The sequence below is a fragment of the Acomys minous genome, assembly GCF_964271855.1.
Source record: "Acomys minous genome assembly, chromosome: 16".
Classification (NCBI taxonomy): domain Eukaryota; kingdom Metazoa; phylum Chordata; class Mammalia; order Rodentia; family Muridae; genus Acomys; species Acomys minous.
In genome coordinates, this window is record NC_140498.1 from 93,653,442 (window position 1) to 93,676,429 (window position 22,988).

The 22,988-nt window shown below is 49.9% G+C and overlaps 1 protein-coding gene and 1 long non-coding RNA gene across 3 annotated transcripts in view; one reads left to right on the forward strand and one right to left on the reverse strand.

Moving 5' to 3' along the window:
- LOC311586236 overlaps nt 1–22,988 on the forward strand; it is a 71,793-nt gene that overhangs the window by 35,027 nt on the left and 13,778 nt on the right. The gene's annotated exons all lie outside the window — the stretch shown is intronic.
- Nucleotides 27–15,630, reverse strand: OASL (2'-5'-oligoadenylate synthetase like). 2 transcript variants are annotated; one of them, XM_084762201.1, is made up of 6 exons: nt 15,235–15,630; nt 10,503–10,785; nt 9,231–9,406; nt 6,486–6,727; nt 2,574–2,721; nt 27–1,078 (listed from the first exon to the last, which is right to left on the reverse strand). In XM_084762201.1, the coding sequence occupies exons 1-6, from the start codon at nt 15,430–15,432 to the stop codon at nt 578–580; spliced, it is 1,548 nt and encodes a 515-aa protein (XP_084618327.1). In that variant the 5' UTR covers nt 15,433–15,630; the 3' UTR covers nt 27–577. The 2 variants fall into 2 exon arrangements, with proteins under 2 accessions (XP_084618327.1, XP_084618328.1); XM_084762202.1 differs by lacking the exon at nt 10,503–10,785 and having other exon boundaries at nt 15,235–15,486.

A 22,988-nucleotide genomic window follows, 5' to 3' on the forward strand; every position in this document is an offset into this window, starting at 1 on the left:
TGTGGCAGTTAATGAAGACCACTCAATGGAAAGAGACAGAGGCCATTTATTCTCAGTTTGAAAGGAACTTGATGCCCTCCCTCCCCTGCCTTGGATAGTCAGAGGCAGGCCGACTTGAGTAGGGAGTGGTGGGAGCGCCCTGGACTGCTTCAGCTATGCCCTGACTGAGGTGGTTGGTGAGGGGAATTTGGAGGTGGGACAACCTGAAGCAGGACCCCTGTGATTGGTTGGGAAGCTTGTTTCACTTCCTGTGTGTGAACAAGCAAAAACAGTCTATTAGTGAGACTGCCGCTTACTGACTCATGTCCTTCACTGTGGCCATGGGGATTGCAGAGGTCCTGGTATGGCCTCCCAGGGGACTGCAGAATTCCACTGTCACACAGGGTCTGGCTATTGTCCGGTTGCTTACAACTTCTCTCGTCTCTTCTGGCTTCCCTACTTTCTGGGTACCGAAGACTTGAACCATCCCAGCAGAGGGCTGGAAAGAGGGATGACTAGGCTGAGTCAAAGATGAGATAGTGAGCAAAAAATTATAAAAAAAAAAACCCATAACTTTCAGAGATGTTGACAGAGAAAACTAGCTGGGTGTAAATGGAGCGCTCCCTTTTCTCTTTTTGGACAAGGTGAGGGTGACACTGTCTTGGATGCCATAGGATTTAAAGTCGAACCAGTCCTCCAGGACATGGCCCTGGAGCTCCAGGTGCTGGTCCTGGGTCGGGAGGCCCTGCCTGTCTTCAATCTGCTGTTTCAGGCTCAGGACGAAGTCAAGGGGGTGGATAGCATAGGCGTGGCTCCTGCCATCCAGATTCTTCACAAAGACCTGGATCTCGGGGGAGACCGTGTCCAGCAGGCAGATGTGGGTGTCGGAGAAGATGCCGTAGTAGGCAAGGGAGCAATGGCTCCTGATGAGCAGCCGCTGGCCGCCGGGCTCCTGAAAGGACAGGCGCTGCAGGCCTGAATAGCCCCGGCTCAGTCGGATTTTCTCTTTAAGTTTCTTTATGGGTTCATAAGGGTTCACCCAGAGGACTAAGTCAGAGTGACCCCACTGCTCCACGGTCACCTGGATGTCTGGCGCTCTCTGCAAGAGATGGGGTGGGGGGGCAGGGTTAGGCTCATCTTTCTGTCTGATGACAAATGCCCTTCCCAGAGTCATCTTTGTAATAGCAAAACAGCTACGTGATGCTCCCCCCCTTGCCCACCCCCCATTGTCAGCAAACGCTTAAGGAGTGCCGGTGACTTTGTAGACGCTATGCTGGGCACCTCCCGCGAGTACGTTTTCAGCCCTGTGAGGCTCTCTCTCCTCCCACTTAGTAGACAAAGTGACTGTGTCCACGTGGCCCTCGTGGCCCTCACGGTCACTGAATGGCGAAAGGAGTGGAGGGCACAGTGAGACTTTGAAGGATTCTAAACCCCCAGCTTGTAAAGTTTTCAAGAAAGAAAGACGCTGTAGCCCAGCAGGGGTGACGTGTATGTGTCATTCCTGTGCTCAGAACGAGGTGGGGGGTGGGGTGGCGAGGGGTTAAGAATTTATGCGTATCCTGGGATATGCAGCGAGGCCTTGCTTCAAAAATCCCAGAGACATAGGCTGGGTGTGGTGGCGCACATTTTTAATCCCAGTACTCTAGAGGCAGAGGCAGGAGGATCTCTGTGAGTGCAAGGCCAGCCTGGTCTATGTCGGAAGTCCATGACAGCCAGGGCTACACGATCCCTGTTTCACACACCGGCCATGAGGCCTATACTTTCCTGCCTATCCGCCGGCTTTATTTGGCTGGCAGCCCCTCACTCGCAGTCTGTGCCTTATTTTAGACCCCTGCTCTCTCTCTGCCTTCTGCAGTCTCTTGTTTCCATATATACACTGCTCATCCCCACACTCTGTTCTTTGCTCTTCAAGCTGGAATGCTCTCTAATTTTTTGTTGTTTTTTTGTTTTTTGTTTTTTCTTTTTTCAAGACAGGGTTCTCTGTGTAGCGTTGGTGTCCTGGAACTCTGTAGACCAGGCTGGCCTCAAACTCAGAGATCTGTCTGCGTGTGTCTCCTGAGTGCTGGGATGAAAGGCGTGACCACCACCGCCTAGCTTGTGTCTTTTTTGTTTGTTTGTTTTGTTTTGTTTTTTCAAGACAGGGTCTCTCTGTGTAGCCTTGACTGTCCTAGACTCACTTTGTAGACCAGGCTGGCCTCAAACTCACAGCGATCCACCTGCCTCTTTCTCCTGAGTGCTGGGATGAAAGGAATGTGCCATCACTGCCTGGCCTGTCTTTTGTTTGTTTTTTGTTTTTTGAAACAGGGTTTCTCTGTGTAGCCTTGGCTGTCCTGGACTAGCTTTGTAGACCAGGCTGGCCTCTAACTCACAGCAATTTACCTGCCTCTGCCTCCTGAGTGCTGGGATTAAAGGCTTGCACCACTACTGCCTGGCCTGGCATGTCTTTTATTTAATTTGAGGAATTACAAACAGAGAGAGAAAGAGAGGGAGAGAGAGAGAGAGAGAGAGAGAGAGAGAGAGAGAGAGAGAGAGAAGACAACTCAGGTCGTCAGCAGCAAGTTGCTTTTCCCACTGATCTATCTCCCCATCATTACCTTCACAGTCCAGCTGGGGACTGGGGTATCCTTGTTGTCATAGCAACAGTCCTGTTTCAGACACTGGTTGGCCCGCTGAGCAACTATGTCCCATCTATACCCTTCTGCCACATTGTGGGTTGGGTCTGCTGGGTCCAGGATGATGGGCCTGTAACAGAGAGAGGATGCCCGGCTCTTTCCAGTCTGAAAACTGTAGGCTAGGGAGGTGCTCCCAGCAGGCTAGGGAGGTGCTCCCAGCCACCATCCTTTCTAGCCACTGAGCATCTCTGCATCCCCCAGAGCTGTCCATCAAGGACTTTGACTGGGTATCACCGGAGAGCAAGGGCATGGAGAAGGTGAGATTTCTCAAGAACTCTTCTCCTTGGGAAGTTGCAAAGAATTTGAGGGCTGGAGGGGGCTGGAGAGATGGTCAGCAAGCAGTTAAGAGCACTGGCTGCTCTTCCAGAGGAGCCAGGTTCAATTCCCAGCACCCACATGGTACCTCACAGCCATCTATAATGAGATCTGATGCCCTCTTCCAGTGTGCATGAAAACAGAGCGCATATATATAAAGAATTTAAGGGATGGAGAGGACGAGGCTGCAAGATGTATCGTGGAACAATAACAGATGTCCACCTCGGCAGGAGAGGCCTCCCAAGGTCATGGCTGGTTGCACAAGTTTGAGGACAGAGTTGCTAAATGACCTTTGATAACAGTGACACCACCACTGGGCCACAACACAAGTGAGTCGGCTTTAATCTTCCTTATAATTCTGGAAGGTATTTTTTTTTCCTGTGACAGCATTTCTCTGTGTAGCCTTGGCTGTCCTGGACTCACTTTGTAGACCAGGCTGGCCTCAAACTCGCAGAGATCCACCTGCTTCTGCCTCCATAGTGCTAGGATTAAAGGCGTGCGCCACCATTGCCCAGCATTAGAAGGGATTATTATTATCATCCCTGTTATAGAGGTGAGGGACTGGAGCCCTAGACCTTAAGCTCTCTCTCTCTCTCTCTCTCTCTCTCTCTCTCTCTCTCTCTCTCTCCCCCTCTCCTTTTTTTCTTCTTCTTAAGATAGGGCTTTTCTGTGTAGCTTTGGCTGTCTTGGAACTCAGTCTGTAGATCAGGCTGGCCTCGAACTCATATCCATCCACCTGCCTCTGCGTCTCGAGTGCTGGGATTAAAGGCGTGCGCCACTACTCAGCTGACCTGAAACTCTCATGGCTGACAGGGAAGGTTCTGGGCTGTCCTGATTCTACTGCCTCAACACAGCGGAGCTCTGGCTGCCTCTAAGATGACTCTCCAGCTGAATGATTAAATATTACGGCTTGAGCAGAATCTGTTTTTGCTTTTGGTTTTTCAAGACAGGGTTTCTCTGTGTGAAACCTGGACTTGCTTTGTCAAACTCACAGCAATCCGTCAGCCTCTGCCTCCTGAGTGCTGGGATTAAAGGTGTGAGCCACCATGCTGGGTACTTTTTTTGTTTTTGCTTTTTGAGCGGCCTCTGATTGGGCCTCTTAGGAGACTGCCTGAGGTGGACCCCAAGCTCATAAGTAAAAACCACACTTTGTGTTCCCGGACGTTGGGACTTTGTCTCTGTGACAGAACATGAAAGCGGGCTAACGGGTGGACTGGACACCTTGAGCTCCATTGCTGAGGCTCCTCGCATGCTGCAGCTATCTGACCCTGATGATCAGGGAGCAGTCTGTGCTGTTCCCAGGGGTGGGCAGGGACGGGCTCATTCTTTGAGCTGGCAGATGAGTTAGCAGGCTCTGTAGGCTGTGTGCAGGCATCATGTAGTTTCCCCCTGGGGGCTCCACCAGGGATGATGGAGGCCTCTAGCTGGGAAGAAATGGGGAGCAGAGGCAGGGAGCCAGGGGGAGAGAACAGGGAAAGAGGAAAGGGGAAACTCCAGCTCTGCCCAAGAGCCTGAAGTTAGTTCCTAAGAATAAATCCTCTCTCTAAGTCAGGAGGTGGTGGCACATGCTTTTAATCCCAGCACTTGGGAGGCAGAGGCAGGTGGATCACTGTGAGTTTGAGGCCAGCCTCGTCTACAAAGTGAGTCCAGGACAGCCAGGCCTACACAGAGAAACCCTGTCTCGAAAAACCAAAAACCAAATCAAACCAAAACAAAACAAAAAACCAAACCAAACAAACAAAAAAACAAAACCTAGATGGCATGATGGGGGTGGGAACAGGCAAGCACCAAGGTCAGTGCAGGCAGCTAGAGACCCCTGGGGAACCCTGGGAAATAGAGCAGAGGTCAGGAGCCAGTTTGCTCTCTCCGGACCTCAGAGAGAGCTTGGTTTTTATTGCTGACTCCAAGCCGTTGGTTGAGGGCTGCTTGGAGAGGTGTGCCTATGAAGGGAAACCTAGGGGCACCGGGAGGCCAGTGCTGGCAAGCGGAATTGGATCCAGCCATCAGCGGGTGGTCACGGTCAAAGCCATACATGTAGGGCAATGCTGGCTTGAGCTACAGTCCTGATGGTTTATGCTGTGTCCAGCACAGATCATGTACCACAAACATATATAACATGAATTTTCTGTGACCCTCAGCAGTATACAGTGTAGGTCCTGGTTTTCTCTTGGCTTGTTAATTTAAAAATGACATCTAGCTGGGTGTGGTGGTGGATGCCTTTAATCCCAGCACTTGGGAGGCAGAGGCAGGTGGATCTCTGTGAGTTTGAGGCCAGCCTGGTCTACAAAGTGAGTCCAGGACAGCCAAGGCTACACAGAGAAACCCTGTTTCAGGTGTGTGTGTGTGTGTGTGTGAGAGAGAGAGAGAGAGAGAGAGAGAGAGAGAGAGAGAGAGAGAGGGAGGGAGGGAGGGAGGGGGGAGAGAGAGAGAGAGAACTGGGGCTGGCCTTGGTGCCCCAAGAATCTAAAAATGACATCTAATTTGTGTGTGTGCTCCTGTGTGCATGCAGGCATTAGGCATTTTCAACTATTTTTCTACCTTATATTTTGTTTGTTTTCGTTTTAAAAGACTTTTTATGTATACAGTGCTCTGCCTGCTTGTACACCTGCAGACCAGAAGAGGGCATCAGATCCTATTATAGATGGCTGTGAGCCACCATGTTGTTGCTGGGAATTGAACTCAGGACCTCTGGAAGAAGAATAGCCAGTGCTCTAAACCTCTGAGCCATCTCTCCAGCCCCTCTACCTTAGTTTTTGAGCTGGGGTCTTCCACAGGACCTAGTGCTTGAAGATCTGGTTAGACGGGTTGGCTAGCAAGGTCCAGGGGATCTGTTTCAGCTTCCCTGAGTTGGGATTACAGGTGTGTACCCCACCCAGTTTTTATTCGGGTGCATTGGATCTGAATGCTATTCAGGATTGCAGGACACAATTTCCTGACTAAGCCACCACCTTCCATCTCTTTGGTCCTTAGCTTTTTGTTGTTGTTGTTTGTTTGTTTTGGGTTTTTGTTTTTTGTTTTTTTTTTTTTGCTTGGTTTTTAAGATTCCTTTTCACTATGTTACCCCAGCTGTGTGATTCTTGAGGTTTACCCTCCTGCACTGGGGTTATGGGCACACCCCAACTGTACCAGGTATGAAAATGATGACAAACTCCTACCCGTCCACACCTGTGCCCGTGCTGGGATCAGATCAGACCCGGTCCTTGTGTGCGTGCTCGGCCAGCGCCTTTGTGTTTTCTCATGGCTTTTAAGGAAAGCACTGAGGGTGGCTTTGGGTAATGAGGAACAGTCCCATATCACCCAAGACTCTTGGGAAACCTTGATTGGCTTTCTGAACTGATATCTGTCCCTTGGAGATTTCAGTGTCAACTGCTGTCTGTGGCAGTCTCGGCCCATACTTAATAAACCAAGTCATAAGATTCCATATTTCTCCTAGTGTCTCTCTGTCTCTGTCTGTCTGTCTGTCTCTCTCTCTCTTGTTTTCTTTTCTGTGAGGTTTGGTGGCAAGCAGGGGCCCAGTACCTTTCTCTCTTGAGCTGTCTTCTGACAAAGGCGTCGATGGCTGGGTGCTCCAGTGTGTAGTACTTGGTCCAGTAGATACAGATGAGTTCGTGGTCCTGGAGCAACTCCATCACTGTGACGAGGCCTTCATCCAGCCTGAAGTTTGCATCCTCCTGGGTGCCTGCTTCCCACGCGTAGACAGTTAGCAGCTCCAGGGCGTAGACAGGGGGCAGGTTGGCCCGGGGGCACTTCTCTCTCACGTACTGTAGAGAGAGGGGGAAGAGACAGAGGAGAAAGCCAAGACTGAGTGTGAAGATGGCCTGAGGTCCAGGGGCGGGAAAAGTCAAAGTCTAACTTAGTTTTGCTACCCACTTGCTGTGTGACCTTGGCAAAGTTGCTTTCCCTCTGTGGGCCTTGGTTTCCCCATTTTAGGATTAAAGCCCTAGGTTAGTTCGGTAGACTTCAAGTTAACCTTTACGTGGTTTCCTGGAATCAGATTAAACTCCTGGCACCACGCTTGTGAGGCAAGCAGGGTTAACTCACCGAGACATCACACTTTCTGTACGTATGTAGGAGTGTGTGACAATATGCATGCATGGTATGGAGGTTACAGGCCACTGAGAGGTGCTTTCCTGAGTCGCTCTCCACATTTAGAGACCAGCTCTTCTCCTGAACGGGATCTTGCTAACAGGCTAGGACCAGCTGGCCAGCAAGCCCCAGGGAGCCTCCAAGCCCTGGCTGTCCTGCACAGTGAGGGCAGCTGTGCTTGGCTCCTCACACTGGTGCTGGGAATCTGGTCTCGGGCTGTGATAATTGTGCCTCAAACATGTTACTGACTGAGCCATCTCCCCAGCCCTGCTATGTTTAATTTTGAGCTATACTTATAAATGTAAAACTATGGATACCAGCTTGGGCCGGATAGTTTTATGTCAACTTGACACAAGCTAAAGTCATTTGAAAGGGAGGAGCCCCAATTAAGAAAATGTCTCCAGGGCTGGAGAGATGGCTCAGTGGTTAAGAGCGCAGCCTGCTCTTCCAGAGGTCCTGAGTTCAATTCCCAGCAACCACATGGTGGCTCACAGCCATCTATAATGTGATCTGATGCCCTCTTCTGCAGATAAAGCACTCATATGCAATAAATAAAATAAATAAATCTTTAAAAAAAAAAAAGAAAAGAAAATGTCTCCATAAAATCTGGCTGTAAAAAAAAAAAATCTGGCTGTAGGCAAACCTGTAGGGCATTTTCTTAATTAGTGATTGATGCCAGGCAGTGGTGGCACATGCCTTTAATCCCAGCACTTGGGAGGCAGAGGCAGGCGGATCACTGTGAGTTCGAGGCCAGCCTGGTCTACAAAGCAAGTCCAGGACAGCCAAGGCTACACAGAGAAACCCTGTCTTGAAAAACAAAAACAAACAAACAAAACACCAAAAACAATATTAGTGATTGATGGGGAGAGCCCAGTCCATGGTGGGTGGGGTCATCCCTGGGCTGGTGGTCCTGGGTTCTATAAGAAAGCAGGCTGAGCAAGCCAGTGAGCAGCACCCTCCATGGCCTCTGCATCAGCTCCTGCCCTCAGGTTCCTGCCCTGCTTGAATTCCTGTCCTGACTGCCTTCAGAGATGGACAGTGAAATGCAAATGTAAGCTGAATAAACCCTTTCCTTTCCAAGTTGCTTTTGGTCATGGTGTTTCATTGAAGTAGTAACCCAAACTAAGACATAGTTCCTTTTAATTTTTTCTGAGACCGAGACTAGTTGTCTGTGTGTGTGTGCATGTGCGTGTGTGTGTGTGTGTGTGTGCATGATGGGAACAAGAGGGCCTTAGAGATGAGCATTCTACCTGACAACTAATTCTTTTTTTAAAAATATATTTTATTAATTTATTCATATTACATCTCAATTGTTATCCCATCCCTGACAGCTAATTCTTTAAAAAGAGTAGATTGATTATAATATAATCCATCCGGGGCGATCTTTTTCCTCACTCCAGGCTAGCGAACTGACGAAGTGTAACTGCAGATGACTACTCACTGGTCAAATGGACAGTGCCATCAAATTCTACCAGACTTCTTAAAAAAAAAAAAAGACTTACTTTATTTTTTTGGTTTTTTGAGACAGGGTTTCTCTGTGTAGCCTTGGCTGTCCTGGACTCACTTTGTAGACCAGGCTGGCCTCAAACTCACAGCGATCCGCCTGCCTCTGCCTCCCGAGTGCTGGGATTAAAGGCGTGCGCCACCACTCCCGGCTGATTTACTTTATTTTTAATAGTGTGTGTGTGTGTGTGTGTGTGTGTGTGTGTGTGTGTGTGTGTGTGCGTGTCAACGTGGATCTCCATGGGAGCCAGAGGCATTGGATCCTCTGGAGCAGGCAGCAGTCAAGCTGCCTGGTGTGGATGCTGAGAACTGAACTCGGGTCCTCTGCAGGAAGAGTACATCCGTGCTCTTAAGCGCTGAATCATCTCTCTGGCTCCTGTTTTCTTATTTTTGAGGCAGGGTCTCGCTGTGTAGCCCAGGTTGGCCTGGAGCTCACTCTAGTTTGGCTTCTGCCTCCTAAGTGCTGGGGTTACAGGTGTGTGTCACCACACCTCACCTTTCTCTTAGTGTATCTCTTCCATTTACAACAGGACTGCCCCCTACCATGCGTGCATGCGGATGTGTGCGTGTGTGTGTGCGTGCGCGTGTGCGTGCGCGTGCCTCCTCCCACTCCTCCCCCAGCCCTGTCTCCCCTTGATAAACTTTTCCAGGCCTCACCCTGATGGCCCCCCTCACCTGCTGGTACCAGTGTTTGACCAACCGCAGGAGGCTCTTCAGCTTAGTAGGCCGATGTTTCACGAAGTTTCTCTGCAGCTCACTGAAGGACGGGGAGAAATTCCCTGGGTATCCATTAGCCTTGATCAGATTCACGTAGACCTCAGCCGGCAACTGAGAGCCAGGACAGGAAGGCCCTGGGGAGAGTGGAAGCAGAGACTGAGTGAAGAGTCTAGAAGCCTGGGTGAACTAAGTAGGCATTTGGGGAGGGCCTGGCCACTCTTGGGAGGGGGGGTGGTGTGTTTCAAGACAGGGTTTCTCTGTGTCACCTTGGCTGTTCTGGACTCATTTTGTAGACCAGGCTGGTCTTGAACTCACAGAGCTCCTCCTGCATCTGCCTCCCGAGCACTGGGATGAAGGCGTGCGCCACCACGCCCAACTTGATGAGAGCCTTACTCAAGAGAACCAATTTATGGCTTTCCGTGTCTGTCTCAGGTTCTCCCTGGGTGTCCCCAACACTCCAAGCTTTCCTCATCGTCTGTCTTGTCAATAGATCTCTTTCTGGATGATTGAAACGTGTCAACACTCATAGGGAAGAACTGGGGCCATGCCATGCACGAGTGACTTTCTTCCTGAGCCAGGATACCATTTCTAGCACCCACGGAATAACGTGCAGCCTGCAGTCAGCGGGAGATGGTGGGAGGTGGCATACAGAGCTTATTATGGTTCGGACCTTTGAGGTCACTTCTGGGAAAGCTCACACAGACACAGGAAGCGTGACCCCATGCCTGACTTGACTTCTTCCCCTGGTTGCGTGCCATCCTTTCCTGAACACTCTTTGGTGGTCACCCTTCCCTCTGATTGCTGGCCACGACCTGTCATGTGTTCATGGCATGCCTCTGTATTACGTTTCTGTTTCCCAAGACATTTTTCTTTCTTTTTTGGTTTTTCAAGACAGGGTTTCTCTGTGTAGCCCTGGCTGTCCTGCACTCACTTTGTAGACCAGGCTGGCCTCAAACTCACAGCGATCTGCCTGCCTCTGCCTCCTGAGTGCTGGATTAAAGACATGCATCACTACGCCCAGCCTGTTTCCAAAGTCTTAAGTGCATGTGTGCACGCGCGCGCACACACACACACACACACACACACACACACACACACACACACACAGTAGCAGCTCAAGCTCAGTCCAGGACGTGAGGAGGATGGAGGAATGCATGTGGCCACCAGAGGCAAGGGGTCACAGTCTCCGGGGGGGAGAGCAGGCCACACATGTACTTCTGTTCCCCTTACCCAGGGCTCTGTAGGCAGGCACGATGGTGACAGTGAGGGGCTGCCAGGTGTCCCTTGTGTGGATGGTGAAGATGAGGCTACTGGGAACTCCTTCCATCACAGCCAGGTTCTTGAGCCCAAGGTCCAGCAAGTCCGGACAATAAGACAGCCTTTTCTGTATCAGTCTCAGGATAGTGTGGTGGTGCTTGGCCTCTTCCTGAAAGCTGTGGAAACAGCTCAGGAACACCACCAGCTCCACGTCTGTGGTACTCCTGAGCACTGTGCCATTCCCCAAGGAGCCCACCTGCGGAAGACAGGACGCCATCACCCCATGGCCCTCGGCTGTGTGCCCCACAACCTTGGGGCTCTCCATGCAATATATCCCTTTAACGTACAGTCCTCCCACACGGGTGAGGGGGAGAAGCACTGCCATCCGTGCCACAGGTGCCGGCAGACGCAGGATGAAATTGCCTGTGCTCAGCATCTGTGGCGGATGGACAGCAGTCCCCGGGCTCCCTTGTGCTCTCTCTTCTGACATCGTCCCCCCTGTCCCCCCCCCCCCCCCCCGCCGTGCAGCCTACAGCTGGCATGGAATTGCCACGTAGCTCAGGCTGTCCTTGAAACTTACGGTCCCTCTGATTCAGCCTCCCAAGCAGTGCGGTTACAGCTGAGGCCACCACAGCAGCCCTGTGCTTAGCTGCTGCACTGCATACCTTTGGAAATTCAGTCCTGTCCAACCCAGAGAAATACTCATGCCAAGGGAATAATGGCCAAGTAGCTCTAATCTGAAAACTCCAAAAAGTTCAAAACCTGAGAGTATTTTAACCATTGACATGCTGCCACAAGTGGGAAAAATCCCACACCTGACCCCCTGTGACTGAAAATAGTATATAAAATTGTCTTTGGGCTACGTGAGTGGGCTTCACGAGTGGATCTGGGTTCTATCCCAGGATAGCTTGTTATGTTTATATAAATAGGACAAAGACTGCATTTTAAAACCTGAAACACTTCTGGGCCTAAGTATCTCTGATAAAGAGCTCCCAAACTGTAGGAACACCTACTATACCAGCTGTCCATCCACCCACCCACCCATCTACCTGTCCACCCATCCACTCATTCATCCACCCGTCCGTCCATCAGTCTATCCATCCACCCATCCATCCATCCATCCACCCACCCACCTGTCCGTCCATCCATCCATCCATCCATCCATCCATCCATCCATCCACCCATCCACCCACCTGTCCATCCATCCATCCATCCATCCATCCATCATCCATCCATCCATCCATCCACCCACCTGTCTATCCATCCATCATCCATCCATCCATCCATCCACCCACCTGTCCATCCATCCATCATCCATCCATCCATCCTCTCTCCTTTCCTTCCCTCCTTTTCTAAATTGTACTGTGGATGCCTCAAGGACCCTCCACCATGGCAGGCAAGCGCGTTGGCATTAGCGCTATATGCCTAGCCCTGACCTTGCATCTTACTCTGACTTGTCTGCTACATGGTCATTAGGAGCCCAAAGTCCGTCCTGTGTAAACTGAAAACCATGATGGAATGCGAGTCATTAGATTACTGGGAGGATCAGATACAATGCTGTGTGCCCAGGGCGGGGTGTGGGGCCCTGGTGTTCTGGAAGTCAGCAGTATGTCTCTTCCTTTTATATCTAGTTGTTTCCCCAGCTGCCTACACATCAGTTTCCCTGTCTCTTAATGGCAGGAGACCAAACTGTTGAACCTATTTTTTTCATTTTATTTATTCCTCTGTGTGTGTGTGTGTGTGTGTGTGTGTGTGTGCACGCGCGCGCGTGCGCGTGAACATGCTTGTGTCATGGCACAAATGTAGAGGACAGAGAACAGTTGGTGGAAGTCAGTTCCCTCATCTCAACATGTGGGATCCTGGGATTAAGCTTAGGTTGTCAGCTGAGCCATCCTGCTGGCCCTGGAACCAGATGGTTTAGAAGGGAGTCTAGACTCCCCCTCCTGGCTCTGCCTCCCTGGCATACAGAGCCCCCACAGCGCTCCCCCCTGACAATGGTGGAGGTGGGACTGCTGCAGGAGAGTCATTCTCCGAGCGGCTAGATCTCCTTGTTGATTGAGTCAGTACAGAAACGAAAGCACTGTTGTCTCTGGCTGGGCAGCCCTGTATCTGGCACTACCCAAAGCCATTGAAAGCATGTCCCCTTCCTAATTGCTATGGAGATGGATGTGACCTGTCTCCCCAGGGCACAGCTGGGGATGCAGAGGCAGTGGAGCAAACTCCACTTGCAAGATCTCTCAGACAGACAGGGAGCCGGAGGGAGAGTCCGCACACACGGCCTGTGATGGTGGCCACGAACTACATCCTATTCCCAAAGCGCAGGCGCCTCCCGTCTTATTCTCCATCTTTATTCTGAGTCCGCCAGGACTCAGATTCGCTATTCCTAACCCGAGAGAAAGGACTGGAGCTTGATTCTGGATGTGGGCAAAGGGCCGTCTCTCTGCAGGTTAGGTCACAGTCTACCTGGCCGTCCCCTTGCCCCGGCCAGGAAAGCACAGCTTAGGACAGACTTCACTTCTGTTGTCATCCACTCCTGTAACCTACGCCTGACTCGTTAGGTGAGCACTCAGTCATGCGGACAGCTCAGCGCTCTGACACCTCAGGGTGGAGTGGGGAAAGGTTTGAGTCTAGGACACATCCTTACTGGTTCTTGCTCTTGGGTGTGGCTCTCATTTAGTGGGTTAAGGGGAGGAGAAAGGAGGCTTAGCAGTTAGCATCTGTTGCCACCAAAACTTACTCCATTTGCCGAGCCTTCCTCTTCCTATATGCTTTCTAGCCTATCCTCCTTTCTCAGGTAGGTCACGAGGGAGTGGCCCAAGAGACAGTCCCACAGGCCAGAAAGAAAAGCCCTGGGCAAGCATCGCAAGGAGACCTTTGTTTCTGAGAATTTACCCTGAGAGAACCTTTGGGCGGCTCTCCTCAGTGCTGGGCAACGTGAGATGGTGTTTGTGATGCTGCTCACAGATGGGCAGACCACAGGGCTTGAGACGTGAGGCGTCCAGCCAGAGTCACAGTTGAAGAGGGGGAAAAAGCGCAGGGTCAAGTCCAGGTCTGGGCAAAACTATGACTGCCACTTCTAAGTCATGTGACCCAAGGCCTTAGAGACCGAGTGGGTTGCAAGGAAGGCAGCGACTCCAGGCTGCTAAAGTCATCTGAAGAGAGAAAGTTAAAGCCTTAGTCTGGGAGTCCATTCTTAATTCTAGCCTGGCTGTTGCGACCAATTTGGTGTGTGTCACCCTCTCTGTGTGTCAGTCTTCTTAATATTTAAATAAAAAATTGGCCGAGGGTAATTCTCCAATGTTGTGTGCGTGTGCATGTGTGTATGTGTGTGCGCGCGCGCGCGCATGCGTGAGCATGCTAGTGGTTAACCTTAGATACCATTCCTTAGCATGTCCATTTTGTTTTTTGACACAGGCTCTTTTACTGTGCCCTGGGCCTTGCAGATTCGTCTAGGCTGATGGGCCAGGAATTCCTAGTGGTTCCCTGGCCTCTGCTTCCCTAGGTGTGAGCAGCCACACTCAGCTCTTTACAGGGTACTGGAAAGCAAACTCGGGGGTCTTCAGCTTGCATCTGTTCCACCCCCTCCCAGGGTCTGTTGAACTCTGCCTATCTTGAGTTTGCAACCCTTGCTGGGCTGGGGTTTGGTTGGATAAGGCAGCTGGGAGGAAGGATTTAAGGGGGAAAAATCTTAGTGAGAAACTTGGGCAGCAGTCTGATTAGTCAAATTTAAACCCCAGCTCCAACGCCAGCTGTGCAACTCTGAGCAAGCCCCACAACCTCGCTCGGCCTCCATTTTAAGGATCTTTCTATTATCAAAAAATTAAAATGGGTTAAAATAGGAAAAAGATGCAAAGGCCTCTCAGGTGCCCAGCACGTCTGAACCGGCCACATCTGTGTCTGTCTTTCTTTTGTGCTAAGGCTTGAGTCCAGAGCCTCATGTTGCTAGGACTGCACTCCAGCACTGAGCTAAAAACACAGCCCCACAGTGGCTTCATTGCAGCCACTTAAAGTGAGTAGCAGACAGCAAGGAACTTTGCCCCAAAACAGTACAGCTCGTGAATCCCAAAAAAGAGAGCCCCACAACCCCAGGAGGTGCAATTTAACAAACAGCAATTCTCCCCCCCCCCCCGCCCCCCGCCTCTCTTCTCTCTGTCTCCCTCTCTCTGTCTGCCTCCCTCTCTCTGTGTCTCTCTCTCTCTCTCTCTCTCTCCCCCTGCTTTTCTGAGACATGTAACCTAGGCTGGCTTCCAACCCAGGATCCTTTTGGTTCCAGCTCCCAAGGTGCTGGGATTGCAACTGCAAGGCCCCATGTCAGGCTCCCCGAAACTCCATTTTACAAACTATATCCCAGGACCCAACGAGAGGCCTTGCCTTGCGTGCAGCCATGATAGCCGTTACACTGCTGAGCCTTTGTTAGGCGCATCTGTAGGGGGCGGGGGGAAGGGAAGGAAGAAGAAGTGTCTCTCTCACAGGGTACAGACCTTAACGACAGAATGTTAAGGATTTAGGCTACTCTATCCCCCAAAGGTGGTCTATTGTTGCCTTCTTTACTGGTTCACTCTTTTCAAGGCAGTGCGGGGTTGACTGGGGTGCCCTGAGAGATCAGAAGTTTGAACTAGGGACCATGAGGCAGAGGGACCCCTCTGGCACCAGGTTCTGCCCCCTTCTCTAGTCTTGCATGGCAGTGGAAAGGCCCCAGTCTTACCTTGACCACCTTCAGCACCCGTGCGTCTCGGGCCAGGCCAGCCTCTCCACGGAAGTTCTCCTGCCTCAGGAACCGCTCCACCGCCTGCACGGTCTCCAGGACCTCTTCCTTCCATTCCCGGCTTGGCTGCACCCACTGAGCCACGAAGGAGTCCAGCCTGGAGGCTGGGAAGCTGTACAACTCCTGGGGTAGTGCCATGTCTGTGGCGACTGCCCTGCCTGCTGATGCCGTCTATATAACCAAGAACCCACCCACCTCCCGGCTCACACCTCACCTCCTTTTTTTTTTTTTTAAGGGTGCTCCCTTCCAGATGACCTCTAGCACCCTATGGTGAAAAGGGTGGGAAAAAAGAGAAACTTGGGAGCCCTTGGCTCCCTGGGGGTCCCCTTCTTGGAGATTTACTATCTTGGCAAGTGTACTGAGGGAAGGGAGGCTGGGGCCAGCAGGTTGGAGCCGCCTTAACAGGCTTGGCATCTGGCCAACTTTTGTGCTGTAAGTTTCGATTCTCAACATTTGGAGTTTCCTTTCTGTGATGTGTGTAAACTGAAATTGGCTTGAGTTTGACCTTCTGCAGACACCTTGTTTAGATGACTCAGGCCAACTGCCCCCACACAGCATATGGAAACTGAGGTTTAGAAAGAGAAAGGGCTGACTCAGGGTTGCGGTAAGGAAAGAGGAATTTGGATTCAAAAGGACACTTTGAAGCTTCGTGCCCTTTGTCAGGGACTTAAAACTCTTGGACTCCCATATTTTATTTAAAATAATAAAAACATTTTAAATTATGTTTATGTATTTGGAGTTTTTTTTTTGGAGGAGCACATGACACGGCACAAATGTGGGGGTCAGAGTACAACCTGTGGTGGTTGGCTCTCTGCTTCCACCATGTGGGTTTGAAGGATTACTGGGGACATTAGGCTTGGCAGCAAGCACCTTTAGCTGCTGAGCCATCTTGCTGACTCAGACTCTCATATTCTCCCACGCCCCTACGCCCCTCAGGGTTTCTCTGTGTAGCTCTGGCTGTCCTCGACTCCCTTTGTAGACCACGCTGGCCTCGAACTCACAGAGATCAGCCTGCCTCTGCCTCCTGAGTGTTGCGATTACAGGCACTAGGTGGGTTTAGTAATATTAGCTATCTCATAAACTAGTGTTGATGAAACGAAGGAATACTGAGCAGAGAAAATACACAGTCAAGGCAAAAGGTTTTGCTTTGTCACAAAAGCTTTAACCAAGTGACACCATACCTGGGAGACAAGATAGGATCAGCGTCATGCCCCAAAGGGCTCGCTGAGCAATGGAAGAGCAGGCAGTGAGATTCCCGCAGGTGTGAAGCCCCTGACCCGCTGGTGTGAAGCCCCAGACTCAATCCCAGTAGAATGACAAACAGACTCAGGACAAATGAGGAATCAGCCAGCAAGGAGGGCGTGAGGCCTGAGCAGAGGCTGACACTGGCGTCAGGGGCTCACAGGATGAGTAATCCTTGGAATCTGTCGAGGAGGGGATATTCCCGGGTGGGAGAGCACAGCACTGCTCACTCATTTGTTCCCACTTCCCTGCATTGACTCAGTCATCAGGAAGCACTTACTTAGCATATATTATTTCCCGTGCGGGTGGCTACAGCCAAAGAACGGACAAGAATCCCTGTTTCCAGAGAACTTACACACGAGGGAGTAGAAACAGAGTGTAAGGAGCCAGCCACGATTGTGCCAGCCGCACCCAATAATGGCGCTGGTCTGTGTGCTGCTACCTGTAAACAATTGCCAGTACGCATGCGTTTGCTAGAGCTATCTCTAGTTGCCCCTCCCGTCAGGGGGACTATGCTAATTGCAACTACGCTTGTGTAGCTGTTGACCTATCTGCATTCATATGTTAATTAGGCATTCTGCCTGAACCTGTGAGGTGTGTTAACACGCCGCTTTAGATGGTATTTAAGTTCAAGCTCTAGGGGGGTTCGGGGTCTTTCGCTTCAGCTTCAAGGGGCGCTCCCAATAAAACGTGTTTGAGAAGGATCCTGTGTCAAGCGTCTTTCCTGCTGGCAGGAGGTCGCGTCAACAGAGGAGCAGAATTAATAAGTACAATGAGGTTAAATAAAAGGTGGATTGGGGGGCTGGAGAGATGGACCTGGCTTCAATTCCCAGCACCCACATGGCAGCTCACAGCTGTCTGTAACTCCAAGATCTAACACCTTCGCACAGACATACATGCAGGTGAAACACCAATGTACATAAAAAAAATATTTAAAAAAAGGTGGATCAGAAGTGGGGGTGCGGAGGTGCATGCAGCCAAAAGAAAAAAAATGAGTCAGAGCGTATAACTACTCTCTGCTCGGAACTCTCTCCAACTGTCCTCGTTACTTTCAGAATTGAATCGCATTCACGGCAACCGTCTTCAGGAGCCTGCAGCATTGCTCCCCCCCCCCCCCCCCCGACTGCTCAGTTCCTTCCCCTTTCAACTCCCCCCACCTAGATCATTCCGTTCAGGCACCTGATGTCCCTCAGACTCCTCAAGTGTGTCACTGCCACAGGGCCTTTGCACAGGCTTTTACTTTTCTTTCTGCCACAGAGACTCTTTTTCCCTCCACTGTCCATGCGGCTCACTCTACACTGCCTTCTGCTCTTTGTTCAAGTTCTCCTTTTCAAGTAAGCCTTCCCTGATTATATAAGTACCACACACACACACACACACACACACACACACACACACACACACATACACACACGCAATCACGCACGCATGTGTGCACACACGAATGCATCACCTATTGGCTCCTTCCTTTGTTTTATTTATTTATTTATTATTTTTTTGTCTCTTTTTTTTATTAATTTATTCTTGTTACATCTCAATGGTTATCCCATCCCTTGTATCCTCCCATTCTTCCCTCCCTCCCATTTTCCCCTTATTCCCCTCCCCTATGACTGTTCCTGAGGGGGATTACCTCCCCCTGTATATGCTCATAGGGTATCAAGTCTCTTCTCGGTAACCTGCTGCCCTTCCTCTGAGTTATTTTTCTACATAGTTCTCATCCATCTTTTTGTTTTGTTGTTTTGTTTCAAGACAGGGTTTCTCTGTGTAGCCTTGGCTGTCCTGGACTCAGTTTGTGGACCAGGCTGGACTCTAACTCACAGCCACCTCCCTAAGTACTGGGACTAAGGTGTGCACCACCACTATCACCACTGTCTAGCTCTGACTGATGTTTAAAAAAGGCAGCTTTTGTTTAATTAATAACATGAAAGTGACTGGGCAGTGGTGGTGCACACCTTAATCCTAGCACTTGGGAGGCAGAGGCGCGTGGATCTCCGAGTTTGAGGCCAACCTGGTCTACAGAGTGAGTTTCAGGACAGCCAGGGATACACAGAGAGACCCTGTCTCAAACAAACAAAAAAACCTAAAAACAAAACAAAACGACTTGGATGTGTGTGTGTATGCACTCAAACATGCTTCAAACACACAGTGCTAACAAAATCTTTTATTTGCTTTTATGTTTTTGTTTTGTTTTGTTTTGAGACAGGGTTTCTCTGTGTAACAGCCCTGGCTGTCCTGGAAGTCACTCTGTAGTCCAGGCTGGCCCTGAACTCACAGAGATCCACCTGCCTCTGCATCTGAGTGCTGAGATTAAAAGCATGGGCTACCACCATGTGAAAATGAAATATCTTAAAAGCCAAAAGAACACAAATGAAAATGCCACTAATGTAGAGATAGAGCCGCAAGATCAGTGGGACTGTATAGAGAAGAAGAAGGAGAGGAGACAGCTCTGAAGTAGTTACAAGATTCAGAGTCTGGGGGTGCAAAGAGGAAGAAAGAAGAGCAGGAGGGTGGAGAAAAATAAAATGTTTTGGAAGCCAAGTGATAATACTGTTTGCAAAAGAGGAAGTGGCCTACTGGGTCACATGCCAGGTGAGTCTGTTCTATCTTTGTCCCTAATGGCAGTGACGAACCAGGAACATGGCAGACAGTGAGATCTAGGACGGTTTCTCTGCCACATTCTGTACTGAGGACAGATGGCAGGAATGCAAGGGTAGATGGAGGGGGTTAATGGGCCTGTCACTGTGGGGTGGGCCAAGTAGGACACAGAGGTAAGGTGACAGTGGTGGTGCACTCCTTTAATCCCAGCACTTGGGAGGCAGACAGATCTCTGCGAGTTCGAGGCCAGCCTGGTCTACAGAGTGAGTCCAGGACAGCCAAGGCTACACAGAGAAACCCTTTCTGAAAAATCAATGAAAAGGTGAGGGTAGGCGTGGGGGCTTGGGGTGGGGGTGGGGGATGGAGTAGGGGCAATGGCTTGGATAAGGATTGGGCACAGAGGAGGTAAGGAAAGGGGGCAGGTCCTAAGTCTCTTTAGGAGGAAGTAGGGACAGGGGGTAGGAAGTGAAGGGCAGGAGAAAGCATGGATGATTGGGTCCATCTTAGGCTTGTTCCTTGGGAGGAATCTTGGAAAACGTGGAGGTGTCCATAAATGAAGAGGCAAAGATCACATTTGGACTTCCTTGTCACTCAGATGGTCACTAGTACCTTGAGGAAGGATAAATCATGCTAAAATGTGAGTGACAGGAAGAGGGAAAGAAATGCGTGCTTTACTAGACGGAGTGACCAAAGAGGTGGGGCCAAAATTAGGAGTTTAAAAATCTTCCACATTGCATGCTTATGATAAGTTAAGAAACATAGGTCTAAGTTCGAGGCCAGCCTGGTCTACAGAGTGAGTTCCAGGACAGCCACGGCTACACAGAGAAACCCTGTCTCGAAAAACCAAAACAAAGACAGGTCTGAGAGGACCCAAGAAATCGCTGGTGATCACAGTGGTTACAGTTTGACGGGAGAGATAGGAGCATCTCTCAGATTAGGTCAGATTAGGGCGATGTGACGGTGAATTGTGATTGTGACCTGATTGGATTACAAATCACCTAGGAGATTGCTAAAGCCCATCTCTGGGCCAGTCTGTGAGGGACCGAGACCACGAAGGCCCTGTCCTAATCAATAGCTTTATCCGCTAATGGGTCCAAAGTTTGAATTGACTGCTGGGAGTCGGCGAGCCTGCGGAAGGTGGGGTAGGGTAGGAAGAAGAAGGGAATTCTCTTGCCCTGACCTCTTCCTGTCACTATTCAACTGTTTCCTGGCTGCAATGATGTAAATCAATGGTTCTCAACTTTCCTAAGGCTGCCACCCTTTAATACAGCTCCTCATGTTGTGGTGACTGGCCTCCCCCAGTCATAAAATTATTTTCGTTGTGACTTCATAACTGTAATTTTGCTACTGTTACGCATCACAGTGTAAGTGTCTGATATGCAGGACATGTGATATTGTGATCCCTGTAAAAGGGTCATTTGACCCCACAAAGGGATTGCGATGATGAACGGCTGATGTGAACCCGTCTCATGTTCACTTTGCTGTGACGGGTTGATAGCTCCGAAACAGTGAACAAAACCAATCTTTCTGCCTTAGCACCTCTCTGTCTCCTCTTCTTGGATGGTTCCCGAGCCTTGGCAGGGTGGGGTGTGATGTATGCCCTGTTGTGCCTGAGCATGCCATGCCACACACACCCGTTCTCTGTCCTTTAGCCTCCTGGGGCTTGTGCAACAACCAACTCACAACAAAGGTTCTCTGATGAAGTCCGAGAGATAATCTGATCTATCAGGTATGGATATATATATATATATATAATCTGTATAAATATATTAAATATACATATATATATTTAATATTTTCCATCTCTCTAGGCCCGGTATTTTTGAGATGTGAACTTAGAGTTCATTTAGCAAAATCACAGTACTAGGTTTGTCACTGAAACCTATGAGCTCCCCAGCTCTGGGCTCTGGGCTAGGTTTACAGTACTGGGCAAGTGTTGCCTCCCATGAGACAGCCCTCAAATGCAACCAGAAGCAGACCCCTATAACATCCATGACACTATTGTATCATGAGCATATCTTTCTAGGCAGTTGTTACTGTATCTTGAAGGGTACACAGTCGGATAAGACTGTTGATGACTTTTTACCCTCAGCAACCTGCACGGCATGTTCCCATACTACGACACCTGACCGCCAGAGGGAGCTTCGAGAGGCTACCAATTTGACTTCCCCAAGTCCTGTGACGTCACTACATAGCTAGGTCTGGGATTCACTCTATGGGCCAGTGCTGAGATTAAAGGAGAATGCCATCGCACTTAGCAAGCGATAAGGTTTTAGTGAGTTCTGGTGGAGACCAAGAGCAAAGGTGACAGCCTGTTTTGTTTTGGGAGTCTCCAGGGTACCCTTGACTAACATCTGAAGTATCCCGATCTTGCGCTGGGATTTTTTTTATTTGGCCACATACAGCTTCTGGGCAGGGCACTGTTCCCTACGAAGGCTAACTCCAGTTAAAATATTTTATTGACTGTGTGTGGAGCTAATGGAATAGCAGGCTTCTATATAGCTTTCCCAGACACCCCTTAGAGCTTAGTTATCGCTGCCCCATTTCCTCATCTGGTTTTTCCTCACCATCTAGTTCTTAAGTCATGCTGTATTATGACATGGTAAAGAGCAGTTGCGGTTTTACAGACAGAAGCCAACACAGACTAAGACTTCAACGACCACCGTATGCTTATAGTGGCAAGATTTATTCACACAGGATCTGCTCACATATTCTTTCTGTTCACGAAGCATCTTAGGGCCACGCAACACCAAATCATTTCACCACCAATACTCTGAATGTCACTTGAATGTTCTGAAGGGGGACATGGAGTCGTTAACGCACTGGCTTTCTGGTGTGTCAAAACACAACTTAGGCGAGCTTCTGTGGGGAAGGAGGAGCAGCAGGCATTGGAGGAGGATGACTAGGTTTGCGGCAGGAGGCAGACCCAGGGAGATTGTCTTGGCTTGGAGACTTGGGTAAGGATGGTTTCTTCTTGAATGCTCTCAAAAGCTAGAGGTGGGAGGTCAGAAGGTAGAGACTACAAATCCAAGATACATTACCTTGACAGCTGTTTGTGTGTCCTTATATTGTGTCACTGTGTGTGTGTGTGTGTGTGTGTTGGTCAGGGATCTCCAGAGGAGCAGATCTGATAGAATGAATATTTATGGGATTCATCAGAGTGGCTCATCAGTGATCCTCCTAGTCCAACAGAAGAGCCAGGAATACGATGGTTGTTCAACTCACAGGTCTGGGTGTCTCAGTTGGTTTTCAGTCTTTGTTGGAACCCCCAAAGAAGTAGGTTCTAATACTAGTGAGGGAACGCCTTGGCAGCAGGACAGATGAACTTGCCAGACAGACCGAGGGCAAGCAGGTGAAAAGCAAAAGCTTCCTCCTTGCATATCTTTTTAGACATCCAGCCTCCAGCAGGTGTGGCCCAGGCTTAGGGCGAGTCTTTCCACCTGGATGATCCAATTAAGAAAAGTCCCTCACAGGTGTGCCCAGCCCCTTGGGTCTTAGTTGATTCCAGATGTGGTTAAGTTGACACCCAACAGCGTGTGTTGCGGGGTGGGGGTGGGGGGGATGTGTGTGTGGTGCGTACACTTGAGCCTGTTGGTGTGAACATCCGCGTGTATACAGATGGAGGTCAGAAAAAGATGCCTTCCTCTATGTCTCTCTGCCTCACGGCCTTGGGACACGGTCTCTCGATAAACAGGAAGCTTTGTTGTTTACACTAGATTGGCCATCAAGTTCCTGGGACACACCTAACTCTGCCCATCCGGTCCAGAGTTACAGATCTCCAGCACCAGGGACCAAATGAACCCCCTTTCTTTCTAAATCAATCCATATATAGTGTTGTATTAACAATAATAACAACA

Bases quoted from the DNA above. Each gene is read 5' to 3' on its own strand.
- OASL (XM_084762201.1), bottom strand. From the start codon at position 15,432: ATGGCACTACCCCAGGAGTTGTACAGCTTCCCAGCCTCCAGGCTGGAC. The intron at 6,728-9,230 runs GTGAGGGGGGCC...CTCTCTCTACAG, and splicing joins TCAAACACTGGTACCAGCAG to TACGTGAGAGAGAAGTGCCC. The intron at 2,722-6,485 runs GTACTGGGCCCC...TCTCTGTTACAG, and splicing joins AGACAGCTCAAGAGAGAAAG to GCCCATCATCCTGGACCCAG.